The sequence below is a fragment of the Caretta caretta genome, chromosome 3, assembly GCF_965140235.1.
Source record: "Caretta caretta isolate rCarCar2 chromosome 3, rCarCar1.hap1, whole genome shotgun sequence".
Taxonomy (NCBI): domain Eukaryota; kingdom Metazoa; phylum Chordata; order Testudines; family Cheloniidae; genus Caretta; species Caretta caretta.
This window is the reverse complement of record NC_134208.1, coordinates 193442569-193467993: the sequence shown is the minus strand read 5'-3', so window position 1 is coordinate 193467993 and position 25425 is coordinate 193442569. Positions and strand designations below refer to the sequence as shown.

The 25425-nt window shown below is 41.5% G+C and overlaps 1 protein-coding gene across 1 annotated transcript; it reads right to left on the bottom strand.

Annotated features, from left to right (window-relative positions):
* Positions 1 to 8029: 8029 nt before the first annotated feature.
* Positions 8030 to 25314, bottom strand: DNAAF10 (dynein axonemal assembly factor 10). Its single transcript, XM_048842726.2, has 8 exons — positions 25126 to 25314; positions 19411 to 19511; positions 17553 to 17683; positions 15838 to 15939; positions 13070 to 13185; positions 12411 to 12545; positions 10214 to 10311; positions 8030 to 8792 (listed from the first exon to the last, which is right to left on the bottom strand). Exons 1-8 carry the CDS (start codon positions 25312 to 25314, stop codon positions 8585 to 8587), a joined length of 1080 nt encoding a protein of 359 aa, XP_048698683.1. The 3' UTR covers positions 8030 to 8584.
* Positions 25315 to 25425: the final 111 nt, after the last annotated feature.

Sequence of the window (25425 nt, the reverse complement as noted above, 5' to 3'; positions counted from 1 at the left end):
ATGACACACCCAGCTCTGCATCTCCTTTACGTCACACAACACCATCTCCCAGCTTGCTCGATTAGCCAAATTAAGTGCCTGTCCGAAAAAAACAGCTGGCTCTTGCACAAGCTTTTAGGGTCTGTGTTTGATACTACAAAATATCCAGGTCATAGAAAGATTCCAGACATAGCTGCCCAGTAAACAGAATGGAGAGCAACTTCAACTTTGAGATTAGGCAGGTCCACCCAACATTATATAAAAACTCCATGGCCCACTTGTATCACAACAACTGGTTTTCTTCATATAAAAGCCAGGGCCGGCATTAAGGGCAAGCAGGGCAATTGCCTGGAGCCTCATGCCACAGGAGGCCCCACAAAGCTAAGTTGCTCAGGCTTTGGCTTCAGCCCCAGGTGGCGGGGCTCAGGGACCTAGACTTCAGCCCCATGCAGTGGGCCTTCAGCTTTCTGTCCTGGGCCCCAGTAGATCTAACGCTGGCCCTGCTTGGAGGACCCCCAGAAACCTGCTCACAGTCCCTCAGAGGGCCCCGATCCCCTAGTTGAGAAACACTAGTCTAACGAGCACACATCTTCTTTCAGAGAATATATTCAAAATATAACAGTTACAGCATGAGGGTAAGAAACTGCAGGCTAACTAATTCAAAAACAACTATTAGGTCAATGAACTTCCTGTCAGTTTGTCACTATGGACTTTTTCAATTAGACAACTTTATTTCAATGATGAATACCTCGGACACGATTTAGTAACTGCTTTTTTTCTGAAATACAGTCAGTTTAGCCAAACAATCCACATCTATTTTTGAATAAATTTGATGGCCATCACTTATAGCAGATGAATGGAGCATTTTTGGCAGACTGTACCTGCAGCTCTTGTATTTAGTCCCAAAACAGCAGAAGTGTCTCTCTTCACTTTGTTCCCCATCATCCCCTTTTTATTAGTCAACCCGGGAAACCCTAAGTGTGGTGGGAGGTAGTGGAACAGCTGCCCCCAAGATTGTTATGCTGATTGCACTTCCAGGATGCCCTTGTTTCCCCAATCCCTCTGTCGCTGAGGCTTTGAGTTACAGTCATTCATACAGCCAAAGAGCACGGTGTGGCCCGTCAACACTGTCCTTTCCACCCTGCATGCCCTGCTGCTTCTGTGCTACAGCAGAACACACCTCTTCAAATCACAGGAAATCAGCTAATGTGTGTTATGCCCTATGTACCATATATCTGCAATACTCCTTGAACTACAGGCTGGGCCATTTCTTGCAATCACTCATCCCATGCACCAGGTGGTGTGCTGTGACCACTGATCAGAACACTACTAGTAGTAATTGTAGTTACCTTTCTGCTACCTACTTGTTGACTCTCCTCTCAAAGTGTAAGCTCCTTGGGGGCAGGAAATGACTTCTTGTTATGTGCTTATACGGCACCTAGTACAGTAGCATCTTGTTCCCGGTTTGGGTTCCTCAAGCACTACCACCATGCAAATAATAAATAATTTTCTCCAGCAAGCAATTCTGATATTGCAATGCAAGTCCTCTGAGCCCTGCATGCCACTCTGCTTTTTCCTTATTATCGTCTTCTCTCTTTTTGGGTGGTCTGGTGTTGCTGCTATTTTTCTTGGCTTATATAGCCTTTCTATTATAGCGGGACAGACGGGAGAGAGGGTGGTGTTATAGTTAATAGCTTGAACATCTCTATACGCACTGCAGCCACATATATAATAATCACTTGTGATGGTGGAAGTCTGTTTTGTTTAAAATTCAATCATGATTAAGAACTAATTAACATTTTTAAATGAAGAAAAATCTGCATTCTGGACCAAGTTCCGACTAGTGCACAGAAATAGGCAGGATACATCCTCCATGTATAGGGCTAGATCCTCAGCTGGTGTAAAACAAGCTAATTCCATTGATTTTTATCAGTGAACCTATGCTGATGTATACTAGCTGATAACGTGGTCCAGACCCAGGAAAAGCCACGTGGGTATGGCTGAGATCATGCCAGAAAAAGTTCCCCTTCTGTGATGTGATCCTACTAAGAGTAGGAATAATTTGCACGGGGAACCATGGATAGTGGCCACTCAGGTACATTTAATAAATTAAGCCCTCTGCTGTAGAGCCATAGGATTTCAAAAGGGCCAGAAATTAGGTTGCTAACTTTTGCTCCATGATCTGGGGCTGGGCGGAGGTTTTCTGGCACATGTGTATGTGCTGTGCCAGAGAGAATTTGGCCCTGTGCCTTTCATCTCTGATACCAGTTACGATTTTATTTAGAACGTGCTTGAGTGTTACAGACTCAATGCTGCAAAGGCTCAGAGCCAGTCTCTAGCAAGAGGGGCTGTGACTATAAATAGAGCAGGCTGAGCTGCTAAAGGCCACTTTTGGTCTGCTTGAGTTCCTTGTTTAGCAAGCCGGGGGGGGGGGGGGGGACCCAATCAGGAGGACACCAGGCTGTGTCTGCACTGGCCGCAACTCCTCTCCAGTCTAGCCAGTAAGTAACTTTTTAAATACACAAGTAAAGCCATCCAGGAAACCTTAATTAAAGTATTATCATCCTGTTGTGCTTTCCCCCAGGCCTTTGGCAAACTTTGCCCCTGAGGGGAGCATTCCCTATTTCCAGGGAGCTCTTACGAAACAAGTGACTTCCCTGAATATAATCCAGAAATAGACAAGGTGTTAAAGACAAAGAAGACAGACAAGTTCTTGTCCCCATGAAGCCCAGGAGGTTTATGGAAAAGTCTAGGGCTCAGCTGCAGATGTTAAAATGTACCAGCTCTTGCTCTAATCATGACTGTAATAACCTGAATTCACAAGAGGCTTTGCCTACAGTTGTTTCTATTGTTTTAAAGTTTTGTCTTTAATGCAGGGGGACACATATATGACCACACGACCGACAGCTAGTTCAGCAGAAAAATAAACCAGCTCATTGTAACTCGCCTTATTTATTTTTCCATGTATCTCTGCTCTGAGCCATTTCACAATGTGCCTAATTGATGCAAAGCATTTCACATTAGAAATAGATCCAATTTCCACAGGTTAATGACAGAGGCAAACTCCTGTGTTACTTTTTCAATTATTATATTACATTTCACTTATGATCAAATGTTATGAGCATTAATATCTAATAGGAGATTTTAGAATCAGAGTAGCTTGTTCTTTTAATCTCCATGCTCTCACCTTCAATAGCAGGGCTGCATCCAGGATTTACAAGTAGAAGGAAGTCCCCATCTAAAATGATTTAAGGGCATGTGCTCTTCAGCTTCATACTACTTGTGCACGTGGAGGGGATTATTTGGGTCTAAGAGACATCAAACGCCTAATATTATCCTTGCATGAAAATCGTTCAAACCTTAGGAAGACAGTTTGCTTTCATTAGCCTTTACTTTCTCCCTGATGTATAGTTTGGATACTTTGAAGGAGCACTTACATGACTATATGTATCCACTACGTCAGTCGTGGGCAATCTGCGGCCTGTCAGGGTAATCTGCTGGAGGGCCACGAGACAGTTTGTTTACACTGACTATCTGCAGGCACAGCTGCCCGCAGCTCCCAGTGGCCGCGATTTGCCGTTCCCAGCCAATGGGTGCTGCAGGAAGCATCGGCCAGCACGTCCTTGCAGCCTGTGCCGCTTCCCACAGCTCCCATTGGCCGGGAATGGCGAACTGCGGCCACTGGGAGCTGCAGGTGGCTGTGCCTGCAGATGGTCAGTGTAAACAAACTGTCTCGCTGTCCACCAGTGGATTACCCTGACAGGCCGCGTGTGGTCCGCGGGCCACAGGTTGCCCACAACTGCACTATGTGCAACGCCAGTGGCTTTCAACCTGGGGTCCACAGACTATGTCTAAGGGATCCACAAAAGGTGACTATGAAAATAAAGTTTCAGATCCCAGAAAAAGTATTTCATTTTTCTGATCAAAATCAGACCCATCTAAAGGTCAAAACCCAGAAGTTTACCATAGAAGTCCACAGTTTAGCACACTTTCTTATGCTGCATCAAATGCCCTGCCGAGCATGTGCAATGTTTATAGTTGAATTCTGTTCAGCTGGTTTTTAGTCTAAGGCTTCTATGGTAGGGACCATGGGCCACAGGTTGAATTTTCAAAGAGGTCCGTACCTCCATTCGAATTTTTGTAGGGGTCCACAAATGAAAAACAGTTGAAAACCACTGTGCTACACTATAACTAGAGTGAAATCATTGGACCTACCCTGGTGGCACACAAAAAGTTAACACTGCACATTTTATATATACAGTCACACCACTCCTCTTCCCTTGATTTCTACTGAACTTTTAAATTCTTGACTCAAACTTGGAAATAATAGTCTGTGAATACGTCCATCCTTTATGACTGTTGATAAAAAAACCATCTGGCATAAATACCTGCAGTGCACATGCGTCTCCACCAGGGGACAGGGCTGTCCAGGGTCTTCAGCAGTAACCACCACACAGGCAGTATGCTTTGTAATTGTAGTCACAAATGAATTCTCCTTAAGGAGGAAAGGATTTGCATGAGTAAAACCTGCAGCTGCCCTACGAGAATTAAAATTCTGTTATAGTTCCAGGTAAACTGCTTCATCATTTACAACTATCAAATGTATTTACTCTGCTATTAATCTCATTAGTCATCCTGTGACACGCACTGACACACACAAAATATATCCATAATGCTTTTGAACCCAAAGAAGCTCTCCTGAATTTCTGTACTAATACAAACATATTATGATTTACAAAATACAGGCTGTATTTGCTAAGCATCAGAGCACCAAATACATTTGGATTACTCCTTTCCTTTTGCTTGGAGTCACATTTAGGGTGTTACATTAGTTATAGTATAACATATTGCAACTTTTATAGCACCGTAAAGTGATTTACAAACACTAATGAATTTAGCCTCATAACACTGCTGCTAGGTAGGCAGCATTATGCCCAGAAGAAGGAACTGCGGCACGACGAGGTTATGGACACATTTTAAAAAGTGATCTGTAACCTGTGATACCTTGACTGTAGGAGTCCAATTTTAGACACCTAGAGTCTGATTTTTCAGAGGAGTTGAAAATGTGCAGCTCCTAATGATCTGGAGTTGTCAGCAGTTTGTATTGTGAAAAATCAAATGTTGGGATCTAACATTGGGCACCAAAAACAGGGGCAACCAAAAAGTAAAGGCTGTTTGAGAATTTGTGCCTTTGTTGGCCAAGGTCACAATGAAATGCTGTGCCAGGCCAGGGGAGGGATCCATGCCTCCTGGATCTGTGCTAGTAAAAATAGCTCGAGCCGTTCTGTGATTACTGTCTCTCAATGGCTTCTCCGATCAAATGTGCTCACTTTACAAGTAAAAGGATATTTTTTTTCTGCCAGCCCATTTAGAATAAATGGTACATCCTTGCTGCACAAGCCAACCCTAAGGCTGTCTCCGCATGGGTGAGAGGGATGACTCACAAATAAGGCAAACTGTTATTGCATAAAATTGGAAAAACCCTGGCTTTGTCTTGCAAAAATGAGTCAACTTTACATTCAAAGCCCAGTAAGTCATAATACTTTTTGAAATATGGTAGGAAGGGATTATTTCCCCATTTTTAAACAGTATCTAAAACATGTTAAGAGCATTCAGAAAGGGTTAGTCCATAATCCATATATAGTGCCTGAGTTTCCCCTCACGCTAGTGAAACTCCATTGACTTTACACTAGATGAGGAGTCAGGCCCACAGAATGTCAATACAATTCTTGATGCTAGGTCTTGTTTTGAGAATCCACGTGGCTTATGTGGTATTTGCAGACCGTCATCACTAAACACATTTACATAATGAAAAAGAACACTGTAGTTGGTACAGGACTATTTAAGCAATACAAAAAAGATCTGGGGATGTATAATGGAGCTCTTGTTGTGACAGTCCTGGGCTGATACAAGTCAGCTCAGGTAAGGTATGTATGGAAGGAACAGAGTCTCTCTATGCTGTTCTGTTATCCACAAACTTTGGAACACAGTCAAAAATCTCTACTAGTGTAGACGTTTTTATTTTCTGACACTGCCTCAGTGCTGCTGAGGTTCAGTATCTGACCTGGGGGTAGGCTTTGGCCTTTGGTTGCGCCTCAACTTCTCTCTCTGTAAAATGGGGACATTTACCTACGTCATAGGACTAGAATTCCCTTTTTCCAAAGTGCTTTGAGATTCTTTGCAAGTAAGAACTAGAGAAGTGCTATCAGCATTGTGTTTAGAATCCATTCAAAAAACCAATCACCATAAGGCAGAAATAGCCAAGAGCTGTGGCCCAAGCCTACAACTGGAGATCTGGCAGCACATAAGCCTATGAAGTTGGAAGCAGCAGCTCCTCCTCCTGCAGCCACATCTATGGACCAGTTATGCAGTGGGAGCAGAACTTAGGTTGAGCCTGACACTAATCAGAGGGAAAAAAGAGGCGGCACTGAGCTACTGCAGCATGCAGCCAATGCTCAACAAGGAAGTCAGGGCTCATTTATGCTCCTCTTCCATCCTGCTGTGGGTAGGGGAGTATCTCTGACACTCATATCACAGCTGAATGGGGCAAGAAGAAAGTGACAGGGACCCACTGGGGCATTCCCAAAGCACCATCCATCCTATACACTGAATATATCTAGGGTCCTGTGGCAATAATACTGTGTGATCATGTAATTAAAGACGGTTTCATTATGCATATACATAAGGGGACTGAATTAAGATTACACAGGAAGGGGCTGCTCTGGCACCAGGCACAGAGGACAGGGAGACTGGCTTTCGTGTGTTCTTAATGGCCCCTGTTCTGACATCTAAGCATCATCGAAGAGGAGGAGGAGAAAGCAGTCACATTGAGGAAAGGTGCAAATACAGGGAAAGTCCTACTCAGTATAGCAAAAGGCACATCCATTACACCAGTGTAACCTCCTTGTCGAAGTTCAAATCCCTGCGCCAAAGCAAGGAGGTCCCAGAGGTTCTCAGCAGAAGAGCTATGAGATTTTTTTTATTAACATGAGCAAAAAAGTGTTATTTTTTTCTCTAATCGCTTTCTCAGAAAGGGCTGAAGGGTTTTACTTGAAGCTTTCCAAAACAAATTGAAGCAAACAGCCGACATGGAAAATTAAAGACCAAATAGTTTAAGTTTGGCAAAGTTCAAAGCAACTGACTAATAATGAGAAGTGTTGGGCAACCTCAACTATAAGCATCAATACCAGCTCCACCTATAACTTCTATGGCCAATTTGCAAATGTAAATCTCACCAGACACCGGGTTCGTTTTATAGTAAACTGGAACCTTGGATCTTACAGGAGAATTACACTGACACAGCTCCATCTTCCATAGTAAGCTGTGACCATTGGGATCCACTAGAAGTGCAAACTTACATGAAATCACAAGTGGCTCAAATTTATTACTGTTGCACATTTCCAAGTAATGAGAAGACAGGGAGCAGTTCACTGTCAAAACATCTTGTTTTTTTGAAAGTTTAGATTAAAAAGGACACCAACTATACCTCCCACTTCTGTGAAAGTGTTGTACTTGCTGTAATTCGTAACATCTAAAACACTACTATACATGCACACACATACATATTTGTCTTATTCCCAGTTTTTTCACTCTGAATTTGCCTGCATTGTGTATATTCATGTTTCTCTGTTTCCCCTGCACAGTCAGTTTCACCTAGCATTTTATGCTTTCATACAACTACAAAAAGGGAGAAAAACACTTAAAAAATAAGGAAACATTTGCAGAGACTCAGAGAAGATATAGTACCTGAAACTTCTTAATTCTTTTTTGGGGATTTTGACTAGATTTCTATTTGATGATGGCCCTTTTCTTTTTTAAAAAATTGATTTTATGGATATTATCGTTAATTTGATAAAAAAATCCCTCTATTTTGGCTGCTGTACAAAGCTTTTAAAGGTGGAAACAACAAAAATGAAGAAACCAGGAAGAAATACATCATTCTGCAGCAAACCCAGCTTCTTGCTACAAACTGTTTCCTTTTTTGCAAACCTAATTAAATGTATTCTTCCCACACATCTCTGTTTCTTGGGTAATATACTTCACATTACAATAACACAGGACACGTTTTTATTGTAGGATACGGTGTAACAAATTAATTAAAAATGAACAGAAGAACATAAGTCAGGCCAGAGAAATTCACTGTCCCTTCAATGTATTTTCTAGGATGGATCATAGGTTAGTTTCCCTAATAACTAAGAATGGAAAAATATATGATAAAAAACATAGAAAGCAAACAATTTAACAAGAGCGAACGGATTAGTGCTACTGAAGGGAAAAAAGCAATTACCTTGAGAAGAAATAGTTTAAAGTAACGTCTGAACTTGCAGACATTTTAAACACACTAACCAGAAGGCACATTTCATTTTAAAGGTAAATTTACATTAGAAGGTAAAAAAAGTTAAGCCTAGCCAACCTTTTCCAACAGCAGCATAGTATGTAGTCAAACAACTGTACCTCAATTTATCTGAGCTTTCAATGGAAAGATCTGTTTTTTAATTCTTTAAACCAGCTTTGTTAAAGGAGACATTCAAGTTATAAATAAGAAAGTCTCTTTTATATACACCCCTCAGACTATGTCACTTTCCTCCTGAAAATCAGTTTTTTGTCAAATTTTGCTGAGCTTCGTCACGATCAGTACCCTCACAGTCTGGTCAAAAGCACTGCAGACACACAGACCCTTTTTGTCAGGGCTCCAATCAAGGCTAGAAATGGGCTGCGTTGACAAAGTCACATTCTGTAAGAGACTGACTGAACCTGCAACCCCCATCTCAACTCCTTCAGAATCCTTCTTTGAGCGCTGAGCAGGGTACTCACTGCCAATAAGAAATAAAACAAAACCAAACAAGCATGGTTTTAGAATATGTACCATAGACAAACACTACAAGAAATACCCACCCACAAACACACATTTGTTTGTTTTTCACAAGTCCAATTAGAAGGTGTCTCAGGTTTCCTAGAGACACTGAAAAGATCTGTGCTAAATATACTGAATCATAGTTAATCCAGCTAAGTCAATTTAAGAGAATAAGGGATAAAATGCTACATGATGAAATTCATCCCAGTTCAGGGAATCCATACAAGGCCATCAGCAGCATTTGAACCCTGCATTCAGGAACAAATTCATACCCCAACATCCAAGCCAGGCATCTCTCACTTCCAGGCTATGGAGCCACTCCATCTGAAGTAGGCTCCATTGGTGCTTACAAAGTCCACACACAGGAGTAAGAGAGGGTGGCCAGGGGATGAAGCTGAAGGATCCATTGGCTCTGCCCACTTCTTGTTAGCATGTGAAGTGTTACCACAGAGCAGTGCTCTATGCCATGTAGGGAATATACACCCGAAGTACAGTCCTCTGTATCCAGCTTATTCTGCACAGAAGAACTGACTAGGGATCCTCAACGAACTCCCCTTGACTCTCAGGATTAGATCCTAAATGTGAAAAGCAGCATTGTCTAGTGAACTGAGCGTGAAGCAGTGAGACAGGAGCACCCAAATTCTAACATACCCTTTGTTACTTGCTTGCTGTTTAGTTTTTACCCTTGGGCAAGTGACTTAACTTTTGTGCCTCAACTTTCTATGTATAACTGTAAGGATAATAGTATCAGCAGGGTAACCGTGTTAGTCTGGATCTGTAAAAGCGGCAAAGAGTCCCGTAGCACCTTATAGACTAACAGACGTATTGGAGCATACCCATGAAAGCTTATACTCCAGTACGTCTGTTAGTCTACAAGGTGCCACAGGACTCTTTGCAGCTTGTAAGGATAATATTAACCTACCTCATGGACTGGCTATGATGACTAACTTATGTTTGCTCAGAGCTTCTAATACGTAAAATGCTAAGTGCTATTAAATAATTTAAGTCCAAAGCCTTTTTATACACTTCTCAGCAATACCTGCCACAACGAGAACTTTAAGAAATCTATTATTCAATTTAACATCTCATGAACTGACAATATAATTTAGATCTTGATTATATTAGGTTAAAGATCAAGGGCCAAATTCATCCTTGCTGTAAACCCACAATGCCAATCAAGTTACAGTAGGGACTTTTTCAGTCTCTATTATGAAGTCCTGCCATGGTGTGAGAAACTACCTATTGTCTGTAATTTAATGAATTTAAATACATCTTTGGTTTGAACATGGGCCCCATACACATCTTCCAGGAAGACTTTTTACAACACATGGTAGTTTTGTTATTTTTTCACCTAATTTAGAGTGGATAGTGAACACTTACTATTTCCAGAGATGAAGGCTCCCAGCTCCTCCACTAGTCATAAAGATATCCCTGTTCTGTGGCAGGTGCCGAACTTGCCACATGGTGGATTTGTGAGCCTAATAAATACCAGAGTTAGACAAAAATTAGTTACAGATTAGTCTCGTAAGTAAGGACTTAAGCCCTGATAAATATATCTGAGTGATTACAGTAACTTTAAGCATATTAGTAGTTTTCAAGGGAGTATTCACCTTCAGTAGGACTAGTAAGGTAAGTAAAGTTAAACATGTGCATACGTGCTTGCAAGGCCATAATCAGGAACAAGAATCATGTAACTACTGGATTTCCATACTCAGATATGAAGTAGTCACTATAAAGATAATTATTAATGCTAGCCTATGACTCTTTTCAACAATTACCAGAATTTGCTATCGAACATATTACAAAAGCCATGAAAAAATGAGTAAATATAAAATTCAAATCTAAATCACGTAAGCAGGGCATGTAGAAAGAATCAGAACAAACCAAAAAAGGCTTCAGACAATTATAGATCTCTGCTAGTAAGCAAGTTTCTACATATGTCCCAAAAGGAACGGTTTAACACAAATTATGATAGGATTTTCATTTTAATGTTTTGATTGCCATGAACACAAACTAAATTAATATTTTAAGTGTTAAATGGTGAAACTAGTACTCTCATTAATACGTTTAATCTATTACAAGTTTTGATGATGTCAAAAAAAAGCAAATTAAATATATTGACATTGACCTATTACTTATTTAAACAGCCACATTAGTAATTTTATTGTTGAAATGCCTGGCTCTTGCCAGTGAATTTTACTCATCGTCAGACTGCTACTCATACAGGACCTGCACCAAACAACATGGTGGGTAAGAGACATTGGGAGAAGTGGGGAGAGGTCACTAGGGCAAAGATTCTCCATCTTTTGCATTCTGTAGACACCTGTATAGAAAATCTTCTCTCTGGACCTACCTCCACTCCCTGTATCCCCAGTCAAAAAGTGCTTGATTATCTGTGGGCCCTTGGCGGTTCCCAGAATGAAGCTTTCTGAGAAAAACCATTGCAGTAGACTCAGAAAAACTCAGTTTATCTTCAAAAAGAGCAAGGAGTACTTGTGGCACCTTAGAGACTAATACATTTATTTGAGCATAAGCTTTTGTGCGCTAAAACCCACTTCACTGGATGCATGCAGTGGAAAATACAGTAGGAAGATATATCTATACACACACACACACACACACACACACACACACAGAGAACATGAAAAAATGGGTGTTGCCATACACACTATAATGAGAGTGATCAATTAAGATGAGCTATTATCAGCAGGAGAAAAATATCTTTTATAGTGATAATCAGGATGGCCCATTTCCAACAGTTGACAAGAAGATGAGAGTAACAGTAAGGGGGGATAAATAAGCACGGGGAAATAGTTTTACTTTGTGTAATGACCCATCCACTCCCAGGCTTTATACTTGGGATACAATTAAGATTCAAGTCCCATCATTTTAGATTGCAATCACTTTTACATTACACTTCCAAGGTACACATCTACTTATTAAACCAATAAATAAGAATACTAAAGCACTGGAAAAGACTCTCTGATAGCTAATAAATGGTGTGCTAGGCTAGGTTATCACATTTAGAAAGAACTCAATATTTACATATGTCCCCCTGGCCTACAAGCAGTGGACATCCTCCATATATCTCATTTCTCTGCTTTTACATCCTCCTCAATGTCTCATATTGTGGTGAGCGTCCTTCTGGCCAAGTCCACCCGCAAAAACCCTGGCCTTAAATGGACAAAAAGGAAACTCCTCTGAACGACAACACTCCCTCCTCCTCAGTGAGTAGATCATGAGCAGAAGCTGAGCCAGAGTCTCCCACACAGCAGCATACAGAACAAGCAGCCTGCTCCACTTTCCACATCTTGAAATGATGTATGTTACCTTTCATATGGTTGATTCATGTTTTTTGAAGTTAAGGTTAGATGCTAACAAGCACTCACAAATCCCACTGAAGTCAGTTGGATGATGGGATGCTCATCACATCATATGACTGCCAATGAACATTCAATCTGCCCAGCTTCACACCTCCTACGCAATAACGTTAAGCTTGCAATGTTTCCAGAGCAGCTTTGGAAGAGTAAGTATGAAATTTCTCCCTTAACAAGAACAGCCTTCCCTTATACCGTACCTTCTCTGAAATGGAAGCAAAACCTTTAGTTGGATGCTGAGTTCTCATATCAAAAACATGAAACTTTCCTTCGAGCGATGTGGCCACTAATTTATTCATATTTATATCTTTTCTGTCAAATTCCACACTGCAAACCTAGAAATAAAACACACACATATTCACTCTGAAATTCAGCTTATCACTGAAGAAGCATTTATTTTAGATTTGTAAAATATGGGCCATCATAATCTCTAGCTACATTTACAATGGTAATAAGAATGCAACTGACTTAAGACACAACCAAATTCAACAAGATCATCTAAAAACACCTGAACCTACTCAAACAGCATGTTCTCAAAATACCTGCATAAATTGATAGGACTTGCAGCATACTCTGAAAACAAATAATATAGGACAATAGTTCTCAATCTCTTCCCTACTGTGAACCCAAGTTACAAAATAAATAAGTTTCAGGACCCTGTCCATCTAGCCATAAAGATAAGAATGATCCCCAATCTAAGAACCCATGAACTAGGTTTTGTTGGCCCAATGGAGAAAAAATCCTCTGTAGATTTTATCCTAGTGAGAATCTGAGTAGGTTTCAAATAGATACAGTGACCCTTTAATTCTTCCACATTACAAACAAATTTAAATTAAAACATGCCTTTATGACACATTACCCCGTTCTTAATGTTGGTCTCCCATCGCAATGACATGTTTTTTAGGTCAAATAATTTAATGTCACCATTGTCATAGCCAGCACACACAACACGCTCCTCTTGATTGTAGGCATTGCCTGGAAATAAAGAGACAACTATTTAGATGTATAAAAAATTATCCCCACCACACTGTAAAACAGTCATGAATTAAAGTCTGCAATTTTAACCTGTATTTGTACCAGAAAAAAAAGTCATTGGAACGTTTGTAATTAGCGTGTTAGGTGAAGGATCTGATTTTCAAGTAGTTTTCAAAATAGCTAGTTCTACCCTTTAAAACAAAAGTACCCAACTGATCATCCCCCTGATTCCTGTCTAAATTGCATACACCACCTCATATATGTATGCATCCCCTCCAGAAATGGTTGTGTCTGCTTATCAATATATGTTCCTGGGTCTAATAACCAATTTCTGCATAGCAATTCAAATAGATGTTGGTGCCTGGAAAACTATAGACAATTTCTCTCTGTTCCTATATAATATGATGAATTTTCAGAAAATATTCTAATATATTTAATTCATGCAATTTAAAAATACAATATTCTCTAAACAGTAGATGACGTGCCTGATCCTGATACTCCTATTCACATAAGCAATCCAAAAGCATCCGGCATGTGACTAGATTCTGAACCATACACAGGCTTTGCAGTACACCATGGCACAGAGACAGCTTTAGTAGACCTTCTCTCTGCAGTCTTCAACACATTCCATCATAAGAGCCCTGCTGAGCTGCTTGCAAGACCTAGCTGTAGGGGATGGTGCAATACTATTATAAATCATTTCTCTCTAACAGTACCCAAGAAATAATGACAGAAAGCGGCTCATCTCCAAGAGTCCTCACATATGGAGTTCCACAGAAATCAAAACTGTCTCCCTCAACTTCAGTATCTGTAGAACTCTTGGAAAGGATCTGAGAGATATGGGAGCTGTTGCCAAAAATATATTGATGACACCAAGCTCTGTAAAAACCTTCTCAGCTGACACGATCACCTATGCATCACTGTCTGAAAGAAATTAGCAACAGGGTGACAAGCAGATGGCTCAGATTGCACTCAGGCAAGATTTAAGCAATGCTGAAGGGAAAGGGAAATAATGAGAAGCTAGTGAAGGCTCTGCACATCACTTGTCAAGGTAGTACATAGTCTCTGGGTCTTAGCCCTGGTTTACACTGCAAGCTTTTGTCGATACAAGTACATTACTACGGAGTATGGAAAATCCACATCCCTAAGCAACGCAGTTATACTGACCCAACACCCGGTGCAGACAGCTATATATCGACGGAAGGTCTTCTCTCGTTAACATAGCTGCTAACTCTTGGGGAGGTGGAGTACCTACACCAAACAGAGAAGCTTTCCCATTGGCATAGATAGTGTCTTCACTAAGTGTTACAGAGGCACAGCAGTACTGTACGTGTAGACAAGACCTTAGTGGAGTCATCACTAATTCTGAACACTTAGATAGCAACAGTGATAAGCAATGCCTTCCACTACTTTACCAGAAAAGTACAGCTTTTACTATGGATTTAATGGCAGTAATCCAAGCATTTATCACTAAACTGATCAATTTAACCCACTGAATCTCTAGCTAATGATGGAGGAAACCAAAAATACCAGCTTGTACAGCACACAGAAACGGGTCTCCTTAGCAAGAAAAATGCTGAAAACACAGACGGATACTCTGCTCAGTTCATTAGCTCCCAGTTCAAGTCTCTGTTCTTAATATTTAAGGCAATTAAGTTGGAACTGTGCTACATCAGAGACGGGCTCTCAATCCACGGAGTCAGCTAAATTCTTCCTGGACAATGCAGCTACAAGTACTGCGATTAACCTTTCCAGAGTCAGAGATAAGCTCTTCACTGCAGGAGGCCATTGTCCATGGAACAGACTTATGTCTTTCTGTAAATTAAGTCGAAATCTGATTGCTTTCAGAGTATTTTGCAAGACTTGTCTTTGACAGTTTTGGGAATGCCTTTTTGCAAAAAGGCAATGAATAACAAAGCTACATAGTAAGAAAAAGTTAACTAACAGGAGAGCAGTGAAAAGCAGCATCTACTATGGCGCGATCTCCATACAAAACTTAATTACTGTATGGAGGTACTAAGGTACTTATATAATCTTTACTTATGCACGTTATCTATTGAAGTCAACAGGACTATTTGCATGTCTGAAGATTATTCACATCAGGAAAGGCAGAAGGATCAGATTATTTCTGAATGAAAATGCACAACTAAAGGGAAAGATGCACTAAATATCTTCAGGTTTCAGAGTAGCAGCCGTATTAGTCTGTATACACAAAAAGAAAAGGAGTACCTGTGGCACCTTAGAGACTAACAAATTTATCTGAGTATAAGCTTTTGTGAGCTACAGACTAAAACTTAGTCTCTAAGGTGCCACAAGTACTCCTTTTCTTTTTGTAAATATCTTCAGTGTAAATCCCAGTTTATTTCCCCCATACACAGCTGAACACAGAAGAGCCATATGAGAGGAAGGAAATTGCATTAATTGGCCATTTTCCATAACCAACAAGCACTGCAAGAATGGCATGGGTTAAAAAGTACAGAAAGTAGTTTAAGTTGTACATTACCACATTTCTTGACTTAGAAAGTTTAACAGAAATAGTCACGATTTGTTTGTTTTGATTGTCTTGATTATCGCCTCCCTGCTTCCAGTGGCAGACGAGATGGATAGCTGCTTGCAAGTTACAGACTAAAACTGAAAAGCTTATCAATTTACCAAATGCTACTGTCCAGCAGTCTCTCTTGCTCTCGCCTTGTACTGGTTCCATATTAGCAACAGGTGTATCTTTTTGTCTTGGGTCCCACACTTTCACAGTTCCTGTAATAATAATTATACTGAATTTTAGATTACTGATACAGTAGCATATTGTATGCATTCTCCACTCTCCAACTTGCTTTAGGGAAGACATTCCAAACATTTGCATGTCTGATCTCTAACAAAGCTGATTGCATGTATGGAAAGAAAAACAGAGCAGAAAAAAGGAAAAGGGTTTGTTTCAATACTTGAAAAGTTCACTGACACACAGCCTATCCAATTTCAACTAAGTAATAGTATGATTCACATTGCTAAACAGAATTGTCTACAGTTTGCTTTAAGTTCTAGCCTTCTTCCTAACCCTATCTTCATTCCATGGAAGTGGTACAGTTTCCACAGCTCATTTGCCATAATTTGTATTTACCTTGTTTCATATTCATTCCTTTCCACCCTCTGTTATGTTGATTTTTTTTTTTGGGCTACAGCCTCTAAATGAAGTGAAAACTTTGTCCCGTCGGACTTAAAATAGAACAAACAGCATATAGATCTCATTGCAATATAATTGCAACCATATCAGATGGCAGCCAGAGGTTCCCACAGTTGAAGAGACCCACCTCGTCATTACAAAATTCACTAGGCTAAGAAAAATAACTGCCAAGGTGTGGTAATGGATTGGAGCAATCAATAACTCTTGCAATCAACAAACCAGTTTTCCCACTGGCACTCAAGTAAACTGCCATCTCCTCCCCACCTCCACATTTAATTGCATTGGTTTTAAAAACCATGATTGTTTCAAAACAAAAAGGTCAGCTGGGCAATTTTCAATATGTCATAGGGCTAACAGCAGCAGTCACAGGAGCCACCCATAGATACAGAAGCTGCCTCCGTTATAGCTATCAGCAGCTGCTTAAAAAAAGTTGCAAATGGCTTTAAAACATTCCACCTTATGCATGAACATAAAAAGGCATGAGAATGTGTAAAATAGGGCATCTATCCCCTTTAAGGGCAGTTGTGACCCTGAGTCAGCCAGCCTTGTTCCTTGGACTTATAGGAAGGACAAGCCAAGCTAAAGTAAGTCCTCTGACATGGCTATAGTAGAGGAAACACCTGTGGCTCAGTCACTTAGTAAAGAGAGAGACCCCCTGTAGGAGGCTAAGCTTGCTGGGCAAGGGAACCTCAGTTAGGAGGGTCTGTAAGAAAGGCCAGACACGAGGCCTTGGATGTAGAGTAACAGTCAAGCAGAGTGTAGGAGGAAGCCCATTCACTGGCCCTGCACCATCAGGGAAAAGAAACTGTTTGAATCTGGGGAGTGCTTGAAAGGACTGTGAAGTCTTGGAGAGTGAGCTAGAAGACTTGCTTTGAGCTGAATTGTTATTTATGTTGATAAATCAGACCCTAGGAGGGGAGAGTTAGTTCAAAAGCATCAGTGATGTGGCACTATGATTGACACGGAAGAAGGTAAATTAAGGCACTGGATGTGCCCAACTGGATAAGCTGCTGCTAACCAATTCCTTCTAGGCCCCACATGAGCTGGCTAAAATGTATTTTATCCTATTAGGCCAGTTTTTAAAGTTTCATTGTAAAGTCAGTGCAGACTGGGCTCAAACTCCAATCAAATCTTGTAAATAGTATTTTCTTGGCAAAGATTAAAGGAACTTTAAGGCTTGCTAACTCACCATCTCGGCTCCCGGTCACAATTTCTGGTGCTCCTTCTCCAATCCCTAAGCCACCTACGCCATCTATACTATTTATGATTTCTTTATGGCCCTTCACAGAGTACACTGGAATCTCTGGAGTTTCCAGGTTCCTAGACAACAGAAAAGAACAGACAGTATATAGTATACATGTTCCATGGTGCTCTACTTTACTGTACAAAAGGGAGAGAACGCTGTATCCGAATGCAGGCTACAAATGCAACATGATGGCTCAGACTTGCGCTGAGAACAACACAGCAAAGTTACAACCATAAGGCTTTCTTCTAGAAAGGTCTAAAATGGAAAAGGGTGAAACTGTTTCCCCACTCGTGTATGATTTCATCTACTTTTGAGGCTGTTCAGAATTGCTCTATTAACTCCAAAAAAATGTGTGGATCTCGAATATTCATCTGACTATTCACTCTTACCATGCAAATGAATCTGCCCTGGCAGCTATGTGCCTTAACTAGTCAATCATTTAAAATCAGCTAGTCTCAGTCAGTATTGCACAAATCACTGGTCAGAATGAGCAAGAAAAATAATTTCCCTGAATTAGGGATCAGAATGCAACTAAAGCTGGTTAAGTTCTGTGAAGTAGAAATTTCATTGAGAGAATGCTACATCTAGGTACTGAATGTCATTTATGAAAAAGCATGTTGAAGCTGAGCAGCTGGAAGCTTACAACAAAACAGGTTAAAGGGAACAGTGCATACAGATCTCGATCTACCCACAAACACGAAGAGCCAGTTAATACTATTGAGAATATCTGCTTTACTGTTCAATTCATTTTTCTACGTTAAACTCCTCAATGTCCTACAAGTTGCATGACATCATACTACCCAAATTTATATTTGGTATACAAATTTTAGAATAGTATTTTAGTCTAGGACAACTCCAAAAAATCAGAATCCTCACATTACAAACTTTTAATATTGTTTATTAGGATGGACTCAGGGTCAAAATGTTGTATCTAACTGTATTTTCAGTGAGGATTTAAGATGACCCTTTGGATCCATTTTAACCAATTCTCTGCCTGAAGATCTTCATCTTTAAAGGAAAATCCATCATTTCTGCTTTAATACTGGTCTTCTATTTGGAATCCTCCCAGGTTCTTACTTTTCTTCTAATTTTCCAATTCTGCTTTGTCTCTCCTCAATTCCTTGTCATTTAAAGAGCAACCATACAAACTAACAGTCACCCTCTATCAATACCATTCTTAATATTCCAGTGAAATGGAACCTTTCACTAGTCTCTTGGTGGAATGCTAATAAATTGTATCAGATAATTAAAATCTATTTTGAAAGTCTGTAAAGGTTTCCTTTTATATTTTCAAAAAATTTACCGACTTGTATTAATCTGAACATGTTCTCTGAATCCAGCTGTTGGTAACAACAGCCAAAGCATTAAGAAAAACGTGTTCATAATCTGAACTGTAAATTGAATGTTGAAAATAAACCTCATTTTAGAAACTGCCAGAACACATATGGCTGTTATTTTTTACCCAAAAGCCTCTTTTCCACATGAGGAACCTTTAGGAATAGGAACAGCTTTCTGCTACCTGGAGCTAGAATATTTAAATGAATCAACAATATGTTGTTTTGTCTTAATTTTGTTCAATAGTTTTACTTAGGATGTGAATTCTTCAGGAAGAGACTGTCTCTGTTTGAGTGTGTATGCAGTGCTTACCACTCAAGGGAATCTGATCCATGACTGGGGTCCCTAGGCACAACTATAATACAGATAAACACACAAAAACAGGGCAAATACAATAGGCCTGAAATGTGAGTTCAAGTATATCATGTACAGTAAGGGGTATCCTGAGAGGAGCTAGTATTCTTACCATATATTAAGGTTTCCACCAAAGTCCCCAGTAGCTAGATATCTCTGCTGTAGAGATGTAGCACCAAAAGTTCCACATTTAATAGGTTTGGCCTTTTCAATCTAAAAAGGGTAAAATTTTTGTTAGCATATCAAAAAATCCCAAAAAAACCACACAATGGATAAGCAGCTGCTTGAAAGCCACACTACTAGCAGGCTTCAGTGAACTTTCAATAAGATATTCAGTATGAAATGCAAACAAAATATTCTGTGGCAAAGGTATACCACATTTTAGCTTATTCTATGATTTTAAAATTTCATATCACTACATAATGTCGATTTGATTGATTAAGAAAATAATCATTCATTCTCCTTCCCTCTACCCGTCTCACTAATAATACTCAAAGCCTGTTGTCGCTACTGATTTGCAAATATAAAGCGGAGGAAATTTTAGCTCTTCTTAGAGATCTGCTAGCATGAACATAAGAGATAATTAAGCCATTCTTTCTATTAGTCTGGAGCAACACTGTTTGTGTGCCTTATATGTTGCATCCCTACAGAACCCTATAACTTGAGAAAGTTTATGTACTATTATCCCTGTAGATCTTAAACTCTCTTTATACAACTGAAAAGGAGGACTTGTGGCACCTTAGAGACTAACCAATTTATTTGAGCATGAGCTTTCATGAGCTACAGCTCACTTCATCGGATCTGTAGCTCACGAAAGCTCATGCTCAAATAAATTGGTTAGTCTCTAAGGTGCCACAAGTACTCCTTTTCTTTTTGCGAATACAGACTAACACGGCTGTTACTCTGAAACCTGTCTTTATACAACTGAGGCACTATTGTTACTGCAGATTAGTAAATCCTCAAAGGTTACTTCAATTTAAAAAACAACTGCTCTACGTAAGCAGTCTGTGCACCTAAAAAGCCATCATGGTGCCTAAAATTGATGAAATCTTGTATAACTAGTGTCAACAACGTTGTATACATTCTTTACACATGTAGCTACTAACTGAATACCTACAAGCACTCAATGCGGAGAGGACTCATGAAAATCTTTAGTTATATGGCCAAACGCTGGACCTTAAGAAGGAGAATTTTGGCATTCATTTAAAACAAACAGTAAGTTTTGAGAATTTTACTTGAAAAGATATCATTTTCAAGACTAACTAATAAACAGATGCAAAAAGATTATTAAAGCTCAATGGAACATCAAAAATCATGAATTAGACTCCCAAAAAGATGAGATTTAAAAAATAAAACTGAAGTTCTTTTTATTTGCCCTCTGGGTTTTAAGCACTCAGGGTCACATTCTCAAACTTTTCTTCACAGCCAAGAGAGCTAGGAACTATTTTGGTTTTAAATTGAAGATGAGATTCCCACAATCACATGAATCCAGAAGCTGGAGCTTTAAACCCTCCCAACGTGAGACCTGGCAACAGTGTAACTAGGCTACACCTCTACAACAGGAGGCTGTTGAAACCTAACGATGTCCAGCCACCACAATCCCTTTTAAAAAGGAGCAGATAAATTTGGGTGTGTCCCAGTAACAGCCAGGATAAGGGTTTTGGGGATATGTGCATAATTGTGAGATAGTAATGGACAGAAATTGATTTAGAGGAGAGGTAGCATTTCCCCCTCACCCGCACAACTGATGAACAGAAAAGAAACCAGGTAGAGGATCCAGCTAGAGGAACCTCAGCTAGTTAGTGAGAAGCATTTAAGGTCAAGGAGTACTAGGCTGGAGGATGCATATTATAGTCTGGGGATAAGGGAGGAGTATTTTGAGAGCACATCCTGCTCTAAAATTCAAATAAAGTACTGTCTGATTTGTAAAAACTCGATTAGGAACAGTAAACTGGATAACACATTCATATATACATACAGCAGAAAAAGCTACCTGAGCTGATTTTAGGAAACAAATTAGTAGCCAGCATTATTGCAAGGTGCCTGCTAAAATCCCTGAGACCCCCAACTGAAGCAAGAAAGTACTACTCTAATTACAACAACAACAAAAATATTTAGCTTCAAATCATGAAAAAAATGTTACAGACAGAAGGTTTTTGCCATCCTGAGTTGAACAGTAAGAAGTCAGACTAAACTTTTTAAAAGATAAGGAGAAAAATTTAAATGTTCCTTTCACATTTCTAATGTATTACTTTCAATGGGGGAGGGGAGAAAAGAACTCTAGACAACACAGCTAGGATCTTTAAATTTTAAACCTATTTTAAAACAGCCTTAGTAGAACCACTCCTTCACCCTCTCTTCACATCCTCCCACAATGCATGCAGCATATAGCTTTCAGAGTAACAGCCATGTTAGTCTGTATTCGCAAAAAGAAAAGGAGTACTTGTGACACCTTAGAGATTAACCAATTTATTTGAGCATAAGCTTTCATGAGCTACAGCTCACTTCATCGGATGCATACTGTGGAAAGTGTAGAAGATCTTTTTATACACACAAAGCATGAAAAAATACCTCCCCCCACCTCACTCTCCTGCTGGTAATAGCTTATCTAAAGTGATCACTCTCCTTACAATGTGTATGATAATCAAGGTGGGCCATTTCCAGCACAAATCCAGGGTTTAACAAGAACGTCTGGGGGGGGGCGGGGGGTGTAGGAAAAAACAAGGGGAAATAGGTTACCTCAGGCCCTACGCTACCAGCACTCCCAGCTACCTTCGAGACACCACTGACTTCCTGAGGAAAGTACAATCCATCGGTGGTCTTCCTGATAACACCATCCTGGCCACTATGGATGTAGAAGCCCTCTACACCAACATTCCACACAAAGATGGACTACAAGCCGTCAAGAACACTATCCCCGATAATGTCACGGCTAACCTGGTGGCTGAACTTTCTGACTTTGTCCTCACCCATAACTATTTCACATTTGGGGACAATGTATACCTTCAAATCAGCGGCACTGCTATGGGTACCCGCATGGCCCCACAGTATGCCAACATTTTTATGGCTGACTTAGAACAATGTTTCCTCAGCTCTCATCCCCTAACGCCCCTACTCTACTTGCGCTATATTGATGACATCTTCATCATCTGGACCCATCGAAAAGAAGCCCTTGAGGAATTCCACCATGATTTCAACAATTTCCATCCCACCATCAACCTCAGCCTGGTCCAGTCCACACAAGAGATCCACTTCCTGGATACTACAGTGCTAATAAACGATGGTCACATAAACACAACCCTATACCGGAAACCTACTGATCGCTATTCCTACCTTCATGCCTCCAGCTTTCACCCTGACCACACCACACGATCCATTGTCTACAGCCAAGCTCTGCGATACAACCGCATTTGCTCCAACCCCTCAGACAGAGACAAACACCTACAAGAGCTCTATCAAGCATTCTTACAACTACAATACCCACCTGCGGAAGTGAAGAAACAGATTGATAAAGCCAGAGGAGTTCCCAGAAGTCACCTACTACAGGACAGGCCTAACAAAGAAAATAACAGAACGCCACTAGCCATCACCTTCAGCCCCCAACTAAAACCCCTCCAATGCATTATTAAGGATCTACAACCTATCCTGAAGGATGACCCAACACTCTCACAAATCTTGGGAGACAGACAGCCCCTCAACCTGAAGCAAAGACTCACCAGCAACCACATACCACACAACAGAACCACTAACCCAGGAACCTATCCTTGCAACAAAGACCGTTGCCAACTGTGCCCACATATCTATTCAGAGGACACCATCATAGGGCCTAATAACATCAGCCACACTATCAGAGGCTCGCTCACCTGCACATCTACCAATGTGATATATGCCATCATGTGCCAGCAATGCCCCTCTGCCATGTACATTGGTCAAACTGGACAGTCTCTACGTAAAAGAATAAATGGACACAAATCAGATGTCAAGAATTAGAACATTCTTAAACCAGCCGGAGAACACTTCAATCTCTCTGGTCACGCGATTACAGACATGAAAGTTGCGATATTACAACAAAAAAACTTCAAATCCATACTCCAGCGAGAGACTGCTGAATTCGAATTCATTTGCAAATTGGATACAATTACCTTAGGCTTGAATAGAGACTGGGAGTGGCTAAGTCATTATGCCAGGTAACCTCTTTCCCCTTTTTTCCTATCCCCCCACCCCCAGACGTTCTTGTTAAACCCTGGATTTGTGCTGGAAATGGCCCAACTTGATTATCATACACATTGTAAGGAGAGTGATCACTTTAGATAAGCTATTACCAGCAGGAGAGTGGGGTGGGGGAAGGTATTTTTTCATTCTGTGTGTATAAAAAGATGGATGAAGTGAGCTGTAGCTCACGAAAGCTCATGCTCAAATAAATTGGTTAGTCGCTAAGGTGCCACAAGTACTCCTTTTCTTTTAGCATATAGCTCATATGCTGTTGTGGCAGCAGCACAAAGTGAGAAATGAAGCTAGCCAGTTTCTAGGAAATATCAATGTAATACCTGTCACTGAAGCAGATGCATTTTAAAGATGATCTTCAAAGTTCGGTTTTTGTAATTGGGTTTATGTCCTTTTTTTATGATACATAAAGTTGGCCTGAAAGTTTATTGTTCACATTTTTTACCTTGTCAATAAAAGTTGGCCTGTGTGCAATTTGATTGCCACCCTTCACTCCAGTGGTGACTGCATTTCACTGCTACATATGTTTTACCAGACAACTTTGGGGTCCTTTGAGACTGAGGGCACGTCTTCACTAGCAACATTAAAGCACTGGTCATGGCAGTGCTTTAACGTGGCTGTGTAGTCACGGCATAGCGCTAGGAGAGAGCTTTCCCAGTGCTATAAAAAAAACACTTCCACGAAGGGAGCAGCTCCCACCGCTGGTGCACTTTACAGCGCTGAAACTTGCAGGGCTCACAGGGGGTGTTTTTTCATACCCCTGAGCGAGAACATTGCAGCACTGTAAAGTGCCAGTGTAGAAAAGCCCCAAAGGTGCCCTTAAAACGTAGCATATGAAGTGAAATTCATGTACCTTATTGATGACTGAAGCAAGAAGGACTCAATTGTTTGACCAGATCTTTTCCATCTTTCATTTGTCAGGTGAGAGAGAAAAATGGGTCCGTTCTCTGCAGTTTTCCAGTATCCACGTTTACAGACTGGAAGCCAGGTGCTGACAGCATGGTGGGGCCATTTTAAAAAGTCAGAGGATAGCTTTGTGCTTCCACACAGCAAGGGGCCGGGATGGCACAAGGCTTGTGCTCCGCAGCGGACTCCACGCAGGCCGGGCGCGTGCCCCAGCGTTGCTATAGCAACCACCCCTCGCGGAGCCGGGGCTGTGCGCCCCAGCGTTGCTATAGCAACCACCCCTCGCGGAGCCGGGGCTGTGCGCCCCAGCGTTGCTATAGCAACCACCCCTCGCGGAGCCGGGGCTGTGCGCCCCAGCGTTGCTATAGCAACCACCCCTCGCGGAGCCGGGGCTGCGGGTACTGGAGGGGCAGGACTGTCCCGGGGCCCGCTGGCCCCCACAGGAACAGAGAGCCGCTCACGGGGGCGGGACACAAAGAAGGGCCGATAAGAGCCACGGGCCTGAGAACAGCAGAGACCGAGACGCAGGAAGCAGGTGTAGCGGTTACCGTGGGGCGGCTCCCTGCAGCCCCCACGAGGTGTGTGTGTGGGGGAGGGAGGGTCGGTGTATGAGCAGCCCCCCACCGCCCCAAAGGGCAGGGTGTCCGCAGCACCCGGGGGCGGTGGCGGGCCCCGCGCCGGCCGGCCGGCCACTCACTTCGCGCAGCAGGCTGAGGCGGCCGCTCTGCAGCTCGTAGAGCTGGATGACGCCGGTGCCGCGCGGGACGCTGCCGAGGCAGAGGAGGCGCGCGCTGCACGGCACCCATTTGCACTCGAACACGGTGTAGTTCAGCGACTGCTGCACGTGCGTGATCAGCTGCGGCTTCTCCAGCCCCGCGCCCGACATACCGCGCGCCGGCGCCGCCCCAACCGCCACCGCCTTTGGCGACTACACACATGCCAGGTGCGCAGGCCCAACGGTAACATCCGGGGCTCAGCCCGCCTTCCTGGGGCTCCT

Excerpts from the sequence above, each read along its gene's own strand:
- DNAAF10 (XM_048842726.2), bottom strand. The coding sequence starts at position 25,314 with ATGTCGGGCGCGGGGCTGGAGAAGCCGCAGCTGATCACGCACGTGCAG. Across the intron at positions 15,940-17,552 it reads TGTGACCGGGAGCCGAGATG|GAACTGTGAAAGTGTGGGAC; the intron begins GTGAGTTAGCAA and ends TTATTATTACAG. Across the intron at positions 8,793-10,213 it reads AGCCTTCATCTCTGGAAATA|TGAGTACCCTGCTCAGCGCT; the intron begins GTAAGTGTTCAC and ends TCTTATTGGCAG.